A 19,692-nucleotide genomic window follows, 5' to 3' on the forward strand; every position below is an offset into this window, starting at 1 on the left:
TAGATAGTATTCAATACAGCACTTGGAAACATCAGCGACCCAAACACTGCAGTACAGGTAGTCATGACAATCACTAAATGGGGAAGAACTTATGGCAGTGCAAATGGGGCTTACAGAAATACCGCTAAAGATAGGTATTTATGGATTAAAAATAAACTACGTAAATCTAAATTCAAAATCTAAAATTCAAAAATGGTACCAAGTCCCTGACCATGATCTCCACTTCGCCCATCTCCCTCGCTATCTCTGTCCTGACAATATTGCGGAATATTGAAATAGTTAGAACAAGTACTTTTATGTATTTTATTTTATTTTATTTTTTTCCCCAACACTTCTTTTATAGAAATACATTTAATACGCTAAGGGCGGTATCATCGTCACTAACCACCCAAAATCCACATACGCCCACCCCAGTCAGTCTCAATGCACACTAGACAATCCCCTGTCCCCTACTGCGCATTCCACCTCCAGTAGTCTGGATGGGCTTGACTTAGTGCTGTTAGTTTCCTTAGTCTTAGTTCATCCGGTTCGTAGTAGTTTAGTGCACTTAATCCATCTAGTGAGAATCCACTCTAGTAATTTAATCCAGTCCGCTGCAAGCCCAGAATGAGGTACACTCTCTTTGGTAGGGTCAGCAATCATATAACATTTAACAAATGCTCTCCCTCCCTCCCCTCCGTCATTTCTTCATTCTACATAAGACTCGTCCTACATCGAGGAATGGTAGATGGGTCCTTACTAAACCCTGACGAGAAGTGACAAAGGAAGCGCTCATACAAGACAGCACCTTGTCCTCCTTTCCTTGACTTCACCTGGTTCTGCAACATACTTCATACTCCTTTCGGACTTGGCCGTGGTCCACTGATTTGCATTCAATTGCCTTGGGTGTGACTGTTGTTCTTGTCTTATATATACTCTTTTCGTCCAAAGCAATTCCAAAATCGAACTCGGCTCGATTTCTCCTGCATGTCGCGCAACTTGCTGTCCTCTGAATAGTTCCCAGACCCTCTACGATTCGCTCAAATACGTTGAAATACTTTTCGCATAGATCGAAAGATCATCCTGTGAACTTCCCCTTTCATCGCGCAGGCGACTACCAGCTCGTTGACCGAGGTTCACGTTGCCTTTCGCTTATTTGAGGTGTCTCTTTTCTTGAGGTATGCTCGCATTTCCCATCAGTGTCGATTTTCATTGGTGATCTATCAATTCCTGTAACAACACAATGAAAGAAGCTGGTGACTGACAACCAACCTCGTTCAGATTGCGCGCCTCGATCCCCTTACTGAAACGCAGGCCTCGTCTTTCACCGAATGGTGGGGACTAGCACAGTCGACTATCGACCTTAGGACGTGTGCATGCGGAGCCCAAGAGCACATTCCGACTTTGTTCTATACCCTGAATTAGCGCACAAGGAAGCCATCATGTTGGCATTGGACTCGTCACGTCAACAACAGACATCATACTTGCACAACGTTCCTATGGACCCAGCATTGGTCGATCCGTTCGGGTTCCAAATGGATAACTTCGGCGGGTTTGGGCAGCCTTCTGGTTCAGCCAGCGCCCCAACATCTTACTACGAAACATCGCCTGTTTATGCTGATTCACAGCTGGAAGCCAAAACTTCTAGTTTCCCTCCCATGCCTCCTACTCCCCCATCCCTTCCAGTACCCTATTCCACAGAGCCTTATATGTCGGGCCTCTCCACTGCATCTGGACGCTCCATCGCAAGCGCATCATCATCGGCGATCGGCTCGCCATACTCCGGTACGGCACATACCTTCCCGGAGAGCTGGGTCGACACTAATCACGGTATCGGGCTTCCTGCAGCCGTCATGGATGAATTCTTTCCCAATGAATTTATGGCAAGCTCGTTAGAAGCGGAGAATATCTATCAGAGGAAAGGCCCAGACGACTTTGTCGGTGAGTTCCATGAGTTTGCATCTCGTTTCGTTTTTAAAGCAGATTCTATGTTTCTCTGCTGCTCTTCGACCGTCAAATTGCCAATCCTTTCAAAATGCTGACTGGCGGTCAACAGATCCTTCCTTGATACAGCCAGTACACCAATATCCAAGCTATTCAACTCCTACTATTTCGTTTCCCGAGCCCTCAGGCTACTCAGCCAACTGTGGATATTTCCCCCAGTCTCCTGACCCATCCCACCTCCCCGTTACCGAGAGCTACGCCGCAGATCACCTTTCACAAACAGGACTGGCAGTCTCTTCTCCCCTTTTGAACTCTGCCCCCCACTCACGCCCCGTTTCGATCTATGGCCGGAGGTCGTCCATTTCATCCACGCATTCCCGTCGCTCTCAGCTGAGTCCAGCTGCGAGCGTAGCAGAATTTGATGACGAGAGCAAGGAGAAAGGACGCTGTCCCCATCCCGATTGCGGAAGAGTCTTCAAGGATCTGAAAGCTCATATGCTCACGCATCAATCAGAACGACCCGAGAAGTGCCCTATCGTTACGTGCGAATACCACGTCAAGGGATTCGCTCGTAAATACGACAAGAACCGGCACACGCTCACCCATTACAAGGGAACCATGGTGTGTGGATTCTGTCCAGGTTCTGGGTCACCTGCGGAGAAAAGCTTCAATAGAGCAGATGTCTTCAAGCGTCACTTGACCTCGGTGCATGGCGTTGAGCAAACACCACCCAACTGTCGTAAGAGGAGCCCCGCTGCAGCTTCTGGCAAGAAGGTTTCGGATTATTGCCAGGACGCCACCGGCAAATGCTCAACTTGCTCTGCCACCTTCAGTAACGCACAGGACTTTTACGAGCATCTCGACGATTGTGTACTCCGGGTTGTGCAACAAGTAGAGCCTAGTGAGGTTATTAACCAGCAACGGCTGGCGGAAGTGGACTGCGATGAGGAGGTCAAGAAGACCATGGAGAAGCACAAGCTTCTTGATGCGGCCGGCGACGTCGACCGCCTCGACGATGAACCTGAGGACGATGATAACGATTATAACGAACTCAATCTTCAGCTCCGATCAAGCAAAGGTGCATTCAAGTCAATGAAAGGGAATGTGAGTGTAGGATCTCGTCCCATCTTGGGCGGCAGCAATGCTGTTACCAAAAATAGCAAGGCCCGTGCAGCCATTTCGAAAAAGCGCAACAACCGCGATCGCTACCCTCCTTCCTGGGGCTGCCCCAGCAGCAGCATGAAGACGAAGAAGCGCGTCTTGTGTGTCTTCGACGGCCAGCGCCGTCTGTGGAAAGATGAAATGATGCTCGACAATGAGTTCGAAGTACGGCTGAAGCTTCCTGGAGGAGCTAGTGACGGTACAAACAGGGAGGCATATATAACTGACCTGGATGTCGAAACTCTGAAACGTGCTGAAGGCGTGTTGGGCGCCAACGAGGATGAAAGAGGTCCCTGGTTAGAGGGACCGGCAACACATCTCATGGGACAGCCGGCGAGGATCTTGCCTACACTTTCTCATCCTCACGACGATGTGGATATCGATGACTTGATGTCATGAATGCGACCACCTTCCCTCAACTGTGCCTCGTCTTCCCTCTTCACTCCTAGCTTTTTGTTGGATACCTCTCTGTTTTGCATATGCTGCATCATGAATAGCGGAATATGTGTGCTATATACCAGGATATGATACCACTTACTATTTTATCAGCTTTGATGCTTGACTTACTATGTCAGATTTTTCTGCTGTGTGTTTCTTTTTGGCTAAGCCAGGGTGTCATGGAAACGGAAGGGAGATTCTGATACGGGTGATTTCCTCGCATCAGACAAAAGCTCTAAATAATATCTGCTCTGCTAGACAGAGATGAATCCGATTTGTTCTTTCTGCATTATTTCTTCACATGGAAAATGGTAAAGATAATTCAATGACTACCTACCCTTCGACTCAGTGTGGCTGCAGATAGAAGGTATCAAGAATCAAATGCGATAAACTTTTGGGGCATATCTGAGCGTACAGCTGGGGCCTTATGAGCCTTATACATAAATGATCGTGTTAAGGTGCTGTTGCTGGTTGTCAAGGGTGAATGAGTGATGAGTGGATTTGCCTTGATGTCATTGTGGTGGTTCATGTTGTTGGGGACTCCCCGCAGATGCCAGGCCCGGCTTTGCTCCGCATTCTCCGAAACCACAGTCAACAATCATCTCCCTCTCCTGCTTTCTTCAGTCCTTTCAGGAACCGAGTCAATCGCAAAGAGATCAACGCATAGCGTCAAGAACATGCAATTGGGTTTAAGGGAGAGCCTCCCTGCTCTGGTAGCCAAGCGTTTCACTGCAGCCAAAGAAAGTGGCCACCTGATATTCTCCCATACTCATCTCTCCATAATCAATTCTGGAGGAATCTCGGTAGGATGTGCTCTTTCAATTCCCTTCTAAGATGATATAGTTATGCTAACCCCGACATTTCCAAGTATCAACTTCGTTACTGTCCAGCGCTCGCAAAGAAACCTTCAGGGTCTCCTAAATCCGACAAGGATCGATCAGGTCCAAAGCCCGATCCTTTCGAGAATCCCTCTACAGACCTTTTGATCGCTCAGATTCCTCAAGAAAATCCAACACATGCACTTGTCTTGAACAAATTCCCTGTCATACCTAATCACTTCATCCTCGCGACCAAGGCATGGAAGCCGCAAACGGATATTCTCGAGAAGGAGGATCTGGACGCTGCTTACGCCTGCATCAAAGCTTGGAGGGATAACCAGACGGGACAGGAAGACACGGGGTCAAGGAGAATATTTGCATTCTTCAATTCCGGAGACGAAAGTGGCGCGAGTCAGCCCCATAGGCATTTGCAATTCTTGCCAGTGGAAGCCATGTCTCAGGGTGACTCGGGAAGTTGGCGGCCTCTCATTGATACGGTTTCATCCCAGTCAGTAGGTCCCGACTCGGAGTACCGACGCTTGAGCCAAATCCCCTTCGCCCATTTTGCACTACCGTTGCCTCAGAACCCAACCGCAGATACGTTGCATGCGATTTATTTATCTTTGTACAGAGTAGCGGTCGCGACTGCGAAGGGAGGCCTGGGGGACCACGCGCCAGCGACAGATGGTCCCGCGGCAATCAGCTACAACTTAGCGATGACCGAGTCGATGATGATGATTTGCCCTAGAAGATGTGAAACTGCTCGTATACCCGTCGACCCAAGCGCTTTGCCAGATGTCCAGGAATCTGGCGTCGTGGCCCTGAACGGCACAATCCTGGCCGGAACACTTATGGTCAAAGCTGAGGCTGAGTGGAATGAGCTTCGGCGCAATCCAGATACGTTGGCAGACATACTCGCGAGTGTCGGCTATCCCCAGCCGGACTCTCGTGGACTCGCTCTGTTATGACGATCTTTGGCGTGGTCTCGTCAAGAATGCTCCTAGAGAGGATGTATATAGCATTGTCGCATCAAAGACGCTCATGACTTTTGCATTGTATGTGAGTCGATGATACAGTACATATGACGCTGCATTCAGAAATCTCTCCATTTTTTTGGGAAAGCCCAAGATAAGCGACAAAGTACGCCAAACAGTTCCTCGCCAAGAACAAAGGAGAAGCACAAGGAATATCCAAGACGAAGCAGTGCGAAAATAACGCTGAGATAGGCTAAGACTTTTGTCCAAGCGCAACCTAGATCATATCTTTACATTGTGCACTTCGCACCACTTTTTCTTGCAGGTCGCATTCCCGAAATGATACGAGCCTCCATGAGTCCATATATACTGAGCGACCTTCTTCCAAGACACTCGGGGTGGCAAGCCTACACCTCTCGGTCGACAAGACGTCGCAAATGCATTAGAAGTTTGCTTTCCAGACCGCGAACAGGCGTTGACTGCTTCGCACAGCAATTTGATCTGTATTGGGCATTAGCCGAGAACAAAAGAGACACTTGGAATCAGTTCACTCACATCTTTGTCTTTCCACTGGGGTTTCCTCACCCTCTGCTCCTTGGACTTTGTGAGAGTCCGGAATCTGCCACGGAGGGTTGATTCGGCTTCTTCAAACCCTCCGAGCCTCTTTATATCCTTGTATGACAACCCGCGGCGTTTGCACTCTATCAAGAATGCATTCCGGGCCTCGTTGTGGCATGAGATTGACCTGGTGCTTGTTCGTCCTTGGCGGCTCAAGGCTCCGTTACTGGCGATTGTCGCATGCACAGATTGGATGGTTTCGTATTGGTGCTGAGGGTACGTGAGCTCGTCGTTGGCAAATGCCAACTGGCAATGTCCCCCGTCGACTTCACTTCGGTGCTTGACGCTTGTTGAGTTGTACTCATGAGGGGTGAATGGGTTCAGCACAAACGGTGGTTGCTGAGGGTAGTGCTGACCGCAGTCTACAGAAGGTAGACCGTGGCAGGCGTCCACTGTGGCGTTGCGAGGAATCTCTTCAAGCTGACTACCGTGATGACGCAGTTGAGAAAAGCAGCTGTTCCGGAGCTCAAATTCCGGACTCTGCATCTCCCATGGCACCATCTGTCCGCTACTGGACCAGTGGAGAGGCGTGGTAGCACTGCATGTGCCGGCCATAGGAGTGTAAGGATCGTCGGTTGTGGCCACAGAGCTAGCCGGCGAGCCTTGGTTCTGGAATAGCATAGCGCCCCCGATGTGACTATACGGACGGTGCGCTCTGCGGAAACCGTGTCTAAACGGGTCTGCTAGACTCTCTTGCGAGGCAGAAGGTGATGTTGTGTCTGACGTCGCGTTGGTCTCTGAGGACGAACCGAAGGGGTCCACTGCCATGTACAGACTTGGCCTAGAAATGGGGTGCACTAGGCCGCAATGATAGTTGTCGGACTTGGTCTCTTCATCACAGAAGGCACTTTCTTGTACGGGAGCTTCAATCTTGAAATCACCATGTTGTTCACGATTTTCAGGACCAGTGACCACTCCATCAGACTGTCTAGGTCGGTGCAGAGTTTGGATATTGGCGAGACAAGTATAGTAGTCAGGAGAGAGTCCATGATTCTCAGGCTCAAAAGAAGTCAGGACATCCGACCAGGAGCAAACGTCTGGTTTCATCGTTTGTTCGTCGGCCATTGGCAGTCTGTTTGAGTTGTCGACGATAGCCTCGGACTGTCCTTCAGTGACCCCGGTGCAGTGGTTTGTCCAGGACTGATCACAGTTGACGGCCTTTCTAGAGCACAGCGCAGACTGCTGATCGCAGGGCTTTGCCGGGAGGAGATGGCCACGGTTCTCAAAGAGGTAACTGGCAGGATCGGGATCAGTAGAATCGGGGTTCTTCTCGAAGATCAAACATGTTTTGGAGTGATCCGGACCGACGAGCACGCGGAGCATCGCTTTAAGAGAGGCCATATTACCCTTCCTGTCGCCCAGTTCACCGCTCCTGTCCTCTATGGCCGGTATAGATGGCGGGTGAAGCGCGTGCATGGGAAGATTCAATGACGGACTATGCACGTTGCTGGGAATTAACGGGACACCTGCAGGACACATGTACACACTGAGCATGTCAAGATCCATATGGAGAAGTTTCACCTGCCATGGGGCATGATTGACATACCGATGATCTCTGACTGGCCGCCACACGCGCTGTATGTGCGTCCGCTTTTTTTAAGAGCAATGTCTTAGCTGTTGGTGGCGTCCTACTCTGAGCACCGAAAAAGGAAGGAGAAGGAAGGCCAGATAAAGAAAGAATGCAGCGGATGCTATTGAAGGGGAATATGCCGATGTGACGATGACTAGCTCACTGCGACATCTGATAGCAACAGGAACAGAGTCGATTGTTCATGGAAGAGAAGCACAAGTTCGGACAGACGGTATGATGTCTCAGGTTACCTTGTCTTCCACAAAAGTCGTTACGATTCGAAAATGTCGGGGTTTCCAAGCTCAGAGTGGGACTGTTTCAACAACCTGTGTATGATGTAACGGCTTATCTGAGTCAAAAGGGAATGGATTGTTCGAGCTCTAAACGAGAGAATCGGAAAGAATAATGGACAGGACAACAAAGAGACAGTTTCAGGCTGGTTGGCAACCAAAGACAGACACCCTTATGAGCTGATCTTGATACCGAACGACCAAGTGAGACCGGCCTTTAATAAGGTCTCAGACCTTGGATCCCCTGGATGCATCAACGTCTTCCATCATGGAACCTCGAATCTTCGCACGAGTAATGGCCAAGCCGAATGTTCATTGCCCATTTGCCTCTTCCTCCAAAACTAGACGATGGGCCGAAGAACTATCGACTCTCGCCTCAATAAAACATGGATGATGCCAGGAAGAGATATCGCCTTCCGTACAGGACCTCTGCAAATCTGCATCTACTGCCCTCTACTAGAGACTACCATCCCCGATGATCAATTGACCAGTCTCAAGGCCTTCTCCGCAAGGCTCCCAATCCAGTAGTCCAGCCAGTTTGAAGGACCATTTCCAGACAACCCGAACGAAGTACCGGACATCCCGCGCGAAGACCTTAAAGAAATTAAGAAAATACCCTGGGAAAAAGCCAGTACAATGCACGAATGAGAATCGAACAGAAGACAGACGCACTGACGGATCCAACCCGGCGTACAGCGTCGACATGCTGGCCCGGATAGCCACATGCGGGACTTCTTTTGCCGCACTTCCGCGGCGATCTTCTTTCTTGGGCGGCTGTAGGACGGCCGTAGTTGAACCTTTTCTATTTTTTTGTTTTCTTTTCCCTTTGTTCTTTTCCCTAAACGGGTTGGAGAGAATGTATCGAGGAGAAATAAGAAATAAGAGTCGGAGGATTTTCAAGCTTTTGGAGATCCTACCTGACTATTGAACGGGACGTTTGGTCGGAGTTAATCGGAGGATGCGCACTGATACAAAGTACATTTTGTACTTCAATGGAACGTCCCCATCGCGTCATCAGAGCCGATAATGAGTAGAATACCAATAGATACATGAAATTGTGGATGGATTGTGGTTGTCCAACGACGACTGCGACTGCATATGCAGATGTAGGACCCTTTACCATCACAGTGACAGACGTATCTTGGCCAATGAATACAGTGTCCCCTCTTGTTCTTGCTTTAGGTTAGATAAAGCTAAAGGGCGCAATTTTAGGGTTGATCCCGCACTCTTAATTCTAATTCGACGCGGGGAATCCATTAATGATTGACAAAGGATCTAAGCTTCATACCCTAAGCTAAGTCACTTTTCTATAATTATCCTTGCCGCAAACAACCCGCCTACAGTGAAATGAACAATTGCCCAGGCCTTGCTTCCAACCCGACCATACTTAAATCGATACATCCATCCTGGCAATCATGTTTGACCTTGGAAGGGGATTATTCCTTTATTGGAGCCAGACCTATTCTCTACCATCCCCACTCCTCGGATACGGATGATCATCGCATTAATGCAGCATCCCTGATCCCACACAGCATACGGTCTTAATAATGATCTTATGAACTCATTCCTCAGTCCCAAGGATGTGGTACCGTAGCGATCACGTTGTACGAGAGCCGAGCCTGAAGCTCTTACTGAGGCACACAAGGTTATAGTGAACCATGGGGTTCCTTGAAGTCAATGGCTGGCTTTCTCCATGAACCAAGGTCTGAAAATCATCCTTCTCCCCTGTGGATAAACAAGTACAATGCCGGATTTTGACTTTGGTACAACCCGTCTTTAATGTGCGTTCCCGCTGCCGTCCATTCGGTTTGTCATCGCCGTTATTTTGCTTCGGCCGGATAGAAGGTAGCCGTTGGAATCTTCTCCAAAAGACTTTCGGGTCCAGACAATTGCAAATTAGACTTTCAATATTCTGCTGATCAGCACATTCCGGTTGACCCATTTGATTGGCATGATTGCATTGATTTGAGTTAATTCCCGTAGCCTGGTCTCAAATCCATTCGATATCAATCCTTCCAATACCCTCCGACTCAAATTCATACATACATGTCCTGAGCTCAGACCTCAGCTTATCTTTTTCTCAGGCCTGCTAAAACCCTTTGAGGATGCTGGAAAGGAGCAGACCAACCCTGATCTGCCTCAATCTAGAGGCGAAAAGTACGGATACTTGTCGTAGGCACGGGATCGGAACTTTCTGTCGACGATATGATACTGCTCTGCCTGTTCCGGTTCCCCACCGCGCCATCTCATGTCAAACGCTCTTGGCTGATGGCAACCCGGTATGATGATGATTCCACAACGACCACTCTTGGGCCCGATGACATGAGTTGAGCATCGCTTTCCCGCGTGGACCGGTCCTTTACCTGGCTGCGTTCCTCAAAGTGGTCCAAAAGTCGGTCAACCAACAAAACTGCATTCGAAACAGGACATCAGAGATTTGGTTTGCAGAAATGGTCACGAGGACTCACCTGCTAGCAGTATGACCGTAAATGCGTATAATATGACCGGAGACGTCATGAAGGAGTACGCCAACGCAAAATGTCGGACGAAGGAAACCACGCCTAGCACTAATACCGCAAGTATCAGGCGAACAGCAACGCCAATCCCAACGTAGAGCTTGCGCTGGTGGCGACGTGCCAACAGCATAAAAGCCGCAAAAAGAAACATCGCGATTGACGCCACAACGAAAAAGTACACATAGACAAACCCCAGGACCTCCACATACATCATGAGTAACTGACTATTGTTCAGTTGGCTGATGTCTCGGCCCTCTGACGGCGTAATTCCCATGCTGGAGAATAAAGCTGCCGTTACGTTTCCCACCAAATCATCGATGCGGTCATGGGTCAGAAAGTAGACATTACTTGTCGCATTGGTTGGGCACAGCGGAAGGGTCGGTAGCTCTTCCAATATGTCCGAGATAATAGTTTTCTCCTTCATCGCTCCCCGACCATAGTCAATTTCCATATCAGCAATGGTACTTCGCAGTAGCCTGATGGCAACCTCCGCCTCAGGCCGCGGCTCTTCGCATGCGAACAAGATTGTCTCCGTCAAATACGTCAATTTCAATGTCACATCCAAGGTGAGAGCAAGGATTTGCGATCCTTCAAGGAGTAGGATAAGGGCCACGTGAAATGGAAAATGCAGCTGAGCCCATGCTTGTTGTGAAAGTCTGCCAAGTGGGCCTCTTGGGGAGACATCGAAATAGGCTTGCCACAGGAAGTACTAAACCACAGCGGAAGGTCAGTAGACGAAAGCAGAATCTGATCGCTAATGTCCCTTACCACACTTGTGGTCACGCCCAATATGTGGACAAACGACCACTTAGTCCAGCCGCCGGGGCGTACTGTTTTATTGGCAATCCTAGTCACTGCTATGACACCTTCACCAATGATGATCAATGTAAGGAGGCCCATTCTGACAACCAAATGAGTATCTTCAAAACCGATATCTGGAGTGATGTAAGATACCCCCATCACCATCCACATTTCAAACCCGAACAAGATAAACCAAACGGTCCAAATGTACGAGTGGATTCCATGATCTTCTTGAAAGGCAAAATACATCTGTCACCTAAGTCAGACTAAGGACGTGGTTGTCATAATATGTTCCTCATCAAAGGTAATGCTTACCCCGAAATAGACCAAACTCGAAGCGAGCAGTGCTGCAACAATGACGGACAACCCCTTTGCAGCGGGTCTCATCCGTTCATGGATCAAGCATATATTGACCGTGTACTGCACGGCAAGCAGTACTCGACTTCCACCAAGCAGAAGACTCAACGACTGAAAGGCCCAAACGTTCTCACCGCGGATATGAGTCGTGAATCGTGTTCCCGCAGACGCGAAGCCTACCATGGCAACCAACTGAGCAGCCTTGCAAATTCGTTCAAAAATCGAGTCTCGAGCGAATCGTATATCAAATAATGTAATCTGAAGCCATGTGAACCAGATGACACCTAGGAAGCCTATATATGCTCCAAGACCTGGATTCCAGTGTTAGATCGACCTCGCCAGTCATAATCTAAGCCCAACATACCTTCGACATTGTTGATCTCGTGCGTAGCGGTAAATGAAGACAAGTTTGCAACGAAAAACAAATCGAAGAAGAGTTCTATGGGGGTGGCATCGGAATGGCGGCAAAAATGCGGAGACTCGCCATCCTTTTCATCGATAGGCGTCGCAATTAGACTTAAGCCTCGGTGCCGCCTTCAGATTGATATAAGCATCGCTCCATGTTGATAGAACGTCTGGCGAGTTCACTCACAGCACGTCTTGCTTGATAGGCTTGGGTTTACGCAGCGGTTGACGAAAAAAGGAGAAGAATGGCGGCCGTGTCATTATAAGAAAATGTCGACTAAAATTCCATGGGTATCATAAGTCTGAGCAGATCCGATGAGTAAATACTATACACGAGCTTCAAGACAGAAGCTTGAGTTCATCTGCAGCTTCAACGAGCTGTTGGCTGGAAAGAGCGAAAGGGGAACATTTCAGCAGGAAAGAACGTCAGGCCGATGACGGATCACGACTCGCTCCCAGAGTCGCCCGCCGAGCCAGCTACAGAATCGCCAAAGCTTTCGAGTCCGCGAGAGTTCTTGATATCGACAGCGGTTGACAGATCCTCCTCGGAACCGGGTGTCAGGCCGGCCTCTTGTTTCAGTCTCTCATAGTTATCACCGGCTTCTTTGATGAGAGCTTGGATTTCAACCTCTCGAACAGCTATATCAGCCTTCTCCTTCCTCAGGTCTTCCATTCGGTTGATCATCTGCGTCCTTGACTTTTCCAAGACGGCCAACATCGTGCGCAATCGATCCAGACTTGTCGATAGACGAGGTAGTGAAGTTATCTTAGGCGGAGTTCTCGGTCTGTCAATATCGTCTCTGCCGCCGTTGCCGATTGCAGCCCTTGTCTGTGCGGCTTCATAGGCCGCCTTCTCTTCTAGGTCCGAATCATCCTCATCAGAAATGCCTTCAGCGTCTTCGATGAGTTCCCGCATCTGTTCGCGCTGCTTCATTTTCTGTTCGCGCTCTGCCTTCTTCCCCAATGAGATTCGACCGTCCTCCACATATTCGTCAAATCCCTCGGCAAAATCTTCGTCGTCGCGGATGAGCCTGGTATCGCGCGTGTCCTCCTTTTCGGTCTTTGTCAGACCCCATTCCTCGTCGCTTATGTTGTCCTCCAGAGAGATGAAATCCTGCTCTTCAGTGCCGTAGGCCTGTTCCTTGGCTAAGCGAGCTCTGCGGGCTTTCTTTTCCCTGATCTCCGCTTCGCTCGGGATGGCCGAAGGCGCAGATACTTTCATCACCTCACCAAACTTCGCAGCGACATCGATTGTCTTATCCTTCTCGTCATCCGTAGCTGTCTTAGGCGTCGACGGTGTGGAATCCCGGAGCTCTTTTAAATAATTCTCGCTGTAGCTGGGCCGTTCTTGTTCTGGTACTCTAATAGGAAGCTGATCTCCTAGTGCAGGTGGTTTCCCAGCTCTTTGAAGCGCACTCTTTTCCAACGCTCGCCTTCCTAGCCCATGCCGTTTCGGCAGGACGACTTCGCTTTCCTGCCCGCCATCATCTGTCATGGATGTCTCGCCAGGCCCGAAGGATAACCGGAGTTTCGACTTTGGTTTTGATTTCAGGGGATTCGGCCTCTTCACTACAGGCCCAAGGTCTGGTATATGTCAGTCGATTCCTCAGTCCGAGAACGAAAGCCATCTGCGAATGTGAGTAGATACAGACCTTGTTCGCCGCTGTCATTTTCCTCATCATCCCCGCCGACCTTGCGAGGCTTTCTCCGATTTGTGAACGCGGAGCTCATGCTAAGTAGGCCTAGAAGCTTTTCAATCAAAAGAAAATAAGATAAAGGGAGAAGAGTTGGCAATTCTGCCCTTTGCGTCACAGAGACTGGGGCATCTTTTTGGAGCATGCAGGAACATTATTTCTCCGAGAGCTCATCCCGCTGCCAGCTCCAAAGTCCGCAACGCGCGAGAAATTGAGACACCACATCAGAAAATTTATTCACAACGAGCTAGCCAAGATGCCTCAAGCTCAGCCCGAATTGAAGAAGGTATGCCTTGCTCCACGCTTGTTATTCTAGCTTGACAATTTCCGGAGCTGACATTCATGGTTCGCTAGTATATGGAAAAGCGGGTGTTCTGCCAATTGAACGGCAACCGCAAAGTCATTGGCATCCTGCGAGGCTACGATGTACGTTAGGACTTACCCACGTTGGCTTGTTGAATATATCACTTTTGCGACGGGGAATATGGATTATGAAAGGTGTTTCTATGACTAACAAGGCGTTTTCATTGCAGGTATTCATGAACATCGTTCTCGACGAGGCTTTCGAGGAGAAGCAGGGAGGAGAGAAAGTCGCTATCGGCATGGTGGTATGTCGCGCAAATTGGAGGTTTTTAATGGGCGAAGGCTAATGTGATGTGACTAGGTCATTCGCGGCAACTCGGTCGTTATGCTCGAGGCTCTTGAACGGATATCCGAGAAATAGAAACTGCACCTTCTTGAGGGATGGATGATGGGCACGGATTGAATTTACATCGTCATTGTGGGATTGATTTAATGCAATTAGGAGTTCATGGGTTGGTTGCTCATACGAAACGATCGAAAGCATTTTGGTTTCTTTACATGTTCGCTCTACGAAAAAATAGAACACCTGACCTCCGCGTGACTGGGCTTGAGTCTTACCAGATGAATTCTACAGCAAAGTCCCGCTGGGACTACAGACATGACTGTTGTCAAGATATCGTCATTCATGAGGCACTGAGAATAAGGCCGAGGAAATGGCATCAAACAAGGAACCCGATGAACCCCAATGCAAGTGAGCATGCAGCCCTGTTGTAGAAGACAATAAAAGTCAACATGTATAAATCGTTTGTAACAGATCTTCCAGCCATGCGCCGTGACGCTTGTTCAACCATTCCCCTCCAGATTTTGAATAAATGCGATGTAATAAAGTACAAAGGTGAGGGAGGTTTCGATATAATACCACAAAGCGGGTAAGCAACTTATTTCGGCTTCTGGCCGAATTTGAGTTTCAGCTTGAGCCCGCCGCCGCCACCACTTGGTGTCGACGGCGTTGACGGAGCAGACGGCGTCTTCTGTGGCTGAGGCGCCGGTGAAGCGGAAAGGTTTGGAATATGCAACTTCGGAACGGGTTGCGAACTTGGATGAGGAGTTGCTGAGGGAGTGCTTGAACCCAGTTTCGATTGCTTGAATGTGATACGGGGCCCAGGTGGAGGCATCCCGTTCTCTTCGCGTTTGCGCTTCCCACTTGTCGAGGGATCTTTTGAGGATGCGAGAGTGGTTCGGATTCGGTTGGATCGTGAGAAATGCATGCGGCCCTGAGACTATTAGCATCGAGAGTAGAAAATGAGAGATCTGAATGAGATTACCTTTCCAAGATGCTTGACTTGCCAATACCGCGGGTACTTCAACTTTACCATCACCGACGTGACCGAGTCATACAGGGCTTTGCACAGATCAGCAAATACGGAAAGCTCGAGAATTCCAATCTCGGGTGAGTTGCATGCTGCCCAAAGACATTCCTTGAAATTCTGGTCACCAGAGATTTCCCCTTTGAGCGCCTCGATGGCTCCAGTGACGGTTTGCTTCCTCGCGAGATCCGCCTGACGAACTTTGGTTGAAGATTCTTGCTCGATTATCAAGCTGTCAACATTAGCGGAGGGCTCATTTTCCGGTTCACGACCAAAGGCAACTGGCGCCAAGGCCTTGCCGAACAGATCGTGAAGTCGTCGCCTGAACCAGAGAGAAGAGTCGCTCGACATGGTGAACATGAACCATTTCAAAAGCTCAGGACTTTTGAATATATCGAGCTCGACGAGACATTCAAAGGCATCTGCGCGCAGAAGATCGTATGTTCCGGCCCGGGTATACGGTAGAAATTGCATAATGTCCACGTCCAGTATCTTGGCACGCATGAGTTGCATTTGACAGCGCAGTGCTGCACGAGAGTAGACGTTTTGAAACGAACTAGACCATTCGTCCATTCTCCTGTACCGATCAAATTCCGCAATAGCGTCCTTTTCCAACTGCTCTTCAGCTTGTGTCTCAAGCATGCGTTCCATGTCGAAATCATCGACGTCGACATCGCGGGATTCAACTTTGCCGAGCATGGCATGGCATAGCGATTGCATCAAAGTGGCGACGTAGAAGTTGTCGGAATACTATTCAAAGTGTAAGTGGAGACTATGCGTAATGTAGAAACGACTTGCTCACCTCATTGTTAGAGTTGTCATTAAATTTCAGCTTATCATATAGGAAGCGCTTGACTCTCAATGGTGTTTTTCCGTCATTATCGCGCACCTTCGATATAGCTTCTGGAATCGCAAGCTGAAGTACGTATGCCGCCCGGTCGGAGAAATCATTCGAGCGAGTCATGGGTGATCCAGGGAGGCAGAACAGCTCTTGGAAAGCCCTTTCAAGGTGAAAGAGCCCTAACCAGTTGATTTCTTCCTTTGCATGTTTTACTAAAGCTCGCGCTGCGGCTTCACGGATACCATAAAAGTACCTCCGATCCATCAAGGTTCGAACAAAGATAGTTGAGATAAGGGGGTGCTCACGCTGAGCTGCCATGTATTGCAGGGACTATCACCGTCAGTATAGAAAAGAAACGGGGCAGGTCATGCGCTCACCTCTAATTGCGCTATGACATCGCGATCTTGTTGAAGTTGCGAGAGGTACATATAACCCGGCATCACAAGCGAAAGCTTGCATATCCATTCGAAGTCCGCGTCCATGCGAATCCACTCGTATGATTCCTGACCCATTCGATCCTCGTCCTCTTTACTCCAGTCTGCGAGTCTCCACTCCTGCATTTCCTCTTCAGTCTGGAGCACGTCACCAAGGCAATATAGTAACACATCCTCTTGTGTTTCTGCATTCGGGTCCCCACCGGATACTACAGCTGCACGCTCTTTTTGTCTTTTGTTCCGCTTGAGCCTCTTGTACTTGGTATTGTAAGGGATGTCGAACTTGGTCACACCTTCTTTGATCTCAACGATGTGCTCATAAGGAGTACCGTCGGCTTCGTGAATCCTGATCGTCATAGAACCCGAGAACACTGGTTGAATATTTCCGGCATAGACTCCTCGAATTTCCTCTTTGACATCGCGCATAAATGTGTTTTTGTCGAGATCGCGCGCACTTGGCTGATCAGCTTGGACTTGCTTGATCATCATCTCCACCACCAGTTTCTTTTTATTGAATCTTTGCGTGGCTTGGAATCGAGGACATCCAGCACCGTAGACCCATTGTTGGAAGAACGTATCCAACTTCGCGTGGCCAAGCCGTTCGCATATCTTTTGGAACTGGGAAGAGGTGATGGCTCCATTGGGTATATCCCCCATTCGGGCATTCAGGAACATTCGTGAAATAATGCGAGACATTGTGGCTTTCCCACTTGCTTTTGTGAGACGTCGATCCAGAATAAAAAGGACGAGCGGCGCTTTGAGCGCGATGAACTCTATCTCAGAAGGATCGAGGTTCAGGATGTTTCCCATATCATAGATCGAGGGACGTTCATAATCCAAGTCGCACACTCGATCGGACATTTGTTTCAGGCGAAAACGGTACTCGTTATTACCGCAAAGCTTCCTCAAGAAGGTATCGGTAATATACCAGGCAACACCAACCGTGACCCAGGTGTCTGTGGGTTCCTTGGGAACGATATTGACACCGATCCACTGGCATGATAAGGCATGGACAAGAGCTCGTGTTGAGTCATACATTGGATCGATGACATCCTCAGGAAAGAGGAGATGGTTGCTGCATATCGACACGCACGCCGTTGGCAGCGTGTTTTCGGGAGTGTCGTCCACGAAGCACATTTTGTAACTTGCGAAGGGATACGAACCATAAGTCAGCGAAAGGAAGTCAATAGCTTTCGCCATGGGGAAACATGTGTTTCTGACTTCATCTCCCCTTCCTGGGAGACAGAACGCGTGCAAAGGAATAGCGTTCTGGCCAAGCTGCTCATCTTGATCGCTCTCACGGTAGTCAGAGAGGTTTATATATTCAAAGGGGCCGACGGCGAAGCCAATTTGCTTGGCGGAAAGAGGCGAGACACATGCGAAGGAAACCGTTTTCTTGCTAGGATCCCGAGGATCGACAATCTCATCCGTCATATCCCCAGAGCAAACCACTGACAAGTCTAGAGTCTCGTCGTCCGGAGAGATGAATCGACTACCCCCAGGTGTCGGCTTTGAGCGATGAGCGCCAGACGGATCCCGACTTTTGCGGTCGAAGATATCGCCTAAAGAGCACGGGCATTTGACAGAGATTTCCCAGGTACAACGAGACAAAGGGTCGTCAACACAAGGGAACAGGGGACTTGCAGCGCCGTAACCGAGCGAGTTTGTTGTGTAAGCATGCGGATAGCGCCTGTCGCCGTTGTCCACCCCGACGAATTGCAGCCCATCCCGAATATTCTCAATCGCAAACTCGATGTAGACCGTGAGCGCCGAAAACCGAGGTAACGAAGTTTCTGCCGCTTTAGAACTCAAGGGCCCGTCCGCGTCTTCTCCTGCACCACTAGCACGCAAAGTCATTTGATCCTGAGCTTCCTGTGAGAAAGGATCGAGCTCCTCAATCCGAACGCTTTTCGGAATCGTCACAAGCAGGTCCGGCTCCGGGGAAGTCTTGAGCAAACCCTCGATTTTGGTCGACAGACGTTGGTGATAATGAGGACCGTACAGCTGGAGGGATTCGTAGGGATCCGCATATTTGATCGTAGGCGCCTTTCCATTTACATTTAAGCGTTTCAGCTCGCCCTGTCGGAAGTTCAATCGAATGATTCGAAGGTCCTTGTGATGCGGATGGATCGTGATCTCTGTCTTTCCTTTGAGGCTTCTGGTCGCAAAGTCTATCTCCAGCTCAACTTTCTGGTGTGCGACAGTGAATCCCAATCCCGGCCACAGAGGCCCGCCGGGCGTATCGACGACGCCTGGCATCGCGCAAGATACTCAATCGTGCACTGCGCCGCGAGCGCCACGCTGACCATCCACCGTCATGTCCAGCTCAATGAGCAACCATTCCCCTCGTAATGCTTCCTTGTGAAACGTTCAACAGATGAGGTCAGGAAAAATTGTCAATGAAACAGAGCTTCGTCAACAGCGGGGAAAGGTGGAAGTGAGCAGGAGCGAAGTTGTCGAGGTAAGAAGACGTAATCGAAATGGGCTCGTAGGAAATTTCGCTTGCAGTCTCAAGCTATATTTGAAGCTTGAATAAGTGGAAAAGACTGGGTAAAACTGGAACAGCTAAGAAGTGTTCCTTCGAGCTGATCTACTTCACCTCACTTCCTTGTCATGTCGCGTCAAAAGATGCGGAGCTTCCACCGGCAACACGTGATCTGCTGTTACCTCCGAGAGTCCGATCCTATTATTCCTCCGCAGAGAAATCTAACCTCGTCTTTTTGATTATTTATCTGCCTCTGAAGGTTTGACGAGCTTCGGATTAAGCACTCACATAAATTGGAAGCCGTCCAAAATCTGCGAGGTCCTTGGAAGTAATTGGCCTGTCTTTGATTGTTCCACCGTCTCACCTACGATGCTATGAAACTGGGCGCAACAATTTGAGACGACACTATTTATTTTCTTTGGGACGAATTCACAACATACAACCGAGATCAATATGAGCGCAATCTTCAGGAGGATTAAAGGTCCGTTCAGATATCTATTCATCACATAAACTATCTCTGAACTAATCAATTCATTTCTCTCGTCATGCAGCGACTCAAGACACGCTTACGGATGAAATTTTGATGCCCCTGAAGAGTTACAAATACCAGAGCGTGGATAAGTCTTATATCTCGAATCATATCTTGAGGCATTACGTATTACGCCCATTGCTTCTTCCCATATGCCGTACGCTCTCG

General features: G+C 49.1%; 7 protein-coding genes across 7 annotated transcripts; 3 read left to right on the top strand and 4 right to left on the bottom strand.

Moving 5' to 3' along the window:
• Positions 1-1,421: 1,421 nt before the first annotated feature.
• Positions 1,422-3,483, top strand: zfpA (putative C2H2 finger domain protein; the record flags this gene model as incomplete). Its single annotated transcript, XM_043274632.1, has 2 exons — positions 1,422-1,920; positions 2,036-3,483. 2 exons carry the CDS (start codon positions 1,422-1,424, stop codon positions 3,481-3,483), a joined length of 1,947 nt encoding a protein of 648 aa, XP_043130567.1.
• Positions 3,484-4,199: 716 nt separating this feature from the next.
• Positions 4,200-5,308, top strand: Aspvir_003045 (putative bis(5'-nucleosyl)-tetraphosphatase; the record flags this gene model as incomplete). Its single annotated transcript, XM_043274633.1, has 2 exons — positions 4,200-4,325; positions 4,391-5,308. 2 exons carry the CDS (start codon positions 4,200-4,202, stop codon positions 5,306-5,308), a joined length of 1,044 nt encoding a protein of 347 aa, XP_043130568.1.
• Positions 5,309-5,827: 519 nt separating this feature from the next.
• On the bottom strand, positions 5,828-7,438 carry Aspvir_003046 (uncharacterized protein; the record flags this gene model as incomplete). The annotated part of the gene is made up of 1 exon (XM_043274634.1): positions 5,828-7,438. The coding sequence occupies one exon, from the start codon at positions 7,436-7,438 to the stop codon at positions 5,828-5,830; it is 1,611 nt and encodes a 536-aa protein (XP_043130569.1).
• Positions 7,439-10,246: 2,808 nt separating this feature from the next.
• Aspvir_003047 (uncharacterized protein) lies at positions 10,247-12,132 on the bottom strand (the record flags this gene model as incomplete). The annotated part of the gene is made up of 5 exons (XM_043274635.1): positions 10,247-11,017; positions 11,077-11,358; positions 11,425-11,777; positions 11,831-12,000; positions 12,059-12,132. 5 exons carry the CDS (start codon positions 12,130-12,132, stop codon positions 10,247-10,249), a joined length of 1,650 nt encoding a protein of 549 aa, XP_043130570.1.
• A 181-nt stretch (positions 12,133-12,313) lies between these two features.
• Positions 12,314-13,602, bottom strand: Aspvir_003048 (uncharacterized protein; the record flags this gene model as incomplete). Its single annotated transcript, XM_043274636.1, has 2 exons — positions 12,314-13,455; positions 13,524-13,602. 2 exons carry the CDS (start codon positions 13,600-13,602, stop codon positions 12,314-12,316), a joined length of 1,221 nt encoding a protein of 406 aa, XP_043130571.1.
• A 219-nt stretch (positions 13,603-13,821) lies between these two features.
• Positions 13,822-14,289, top strand: Aspvir_003049 (putative small nuclear ribonucleoprotein SmG; the record flags this gene model as incomplete). Its single annotated transcript, XM_043274637.1, has 4 exons — positions 13,822-13,851; positions 13,920-13,991; positions 14,099-14,173; positions 14,230-14,289. 4 exons carry the CDS (start codon positions 13,822-13,824, stop codon positions 14,287-14,289), a joined length of 237 nt encoding a protein of 78 aa, XP_043130572.1.
• Positions 14,290-14,806: 517 nt separating this feature from the next.
• On the bottom strand, positions 14,807-18,769 carry Aspvir_003050 (transcription initiation factor TFIID subunit TAF2; the record flags this gene model as incomplete). Its single annotated transcript, XM_043274638.1, has 4 exons — positions 14,807-15,142; positions 15,194-15,985; positions 16,038-16,406; positions 16,454-18,769. The coding sequence occupies 4 exons, from the start codon at positions 18,767-18,769 to the stop codon at positions 14,807-14,809; spliced, it is 3,813 nt and encodes a 1,270-aa protein (XP_043130573.1).
• Positions 18,770-19,692: the final 923 nt, after the last annotated feature.

The sequence above is a fragment of the Aspergillus viridinutans genome (assembly GCF_018404265.1).
Source record: "Aspergillus viridinutans IFM 47045 DNA, scaffold_13, whole genome shotgun sequence".
Lineage (NCBI taxonomy): Eukaryota > Fungi > Ascomycota > Eurotiomycetes > Eurotiales > Aspergillaceae > Aspergillus > Aspergillus viridinutans.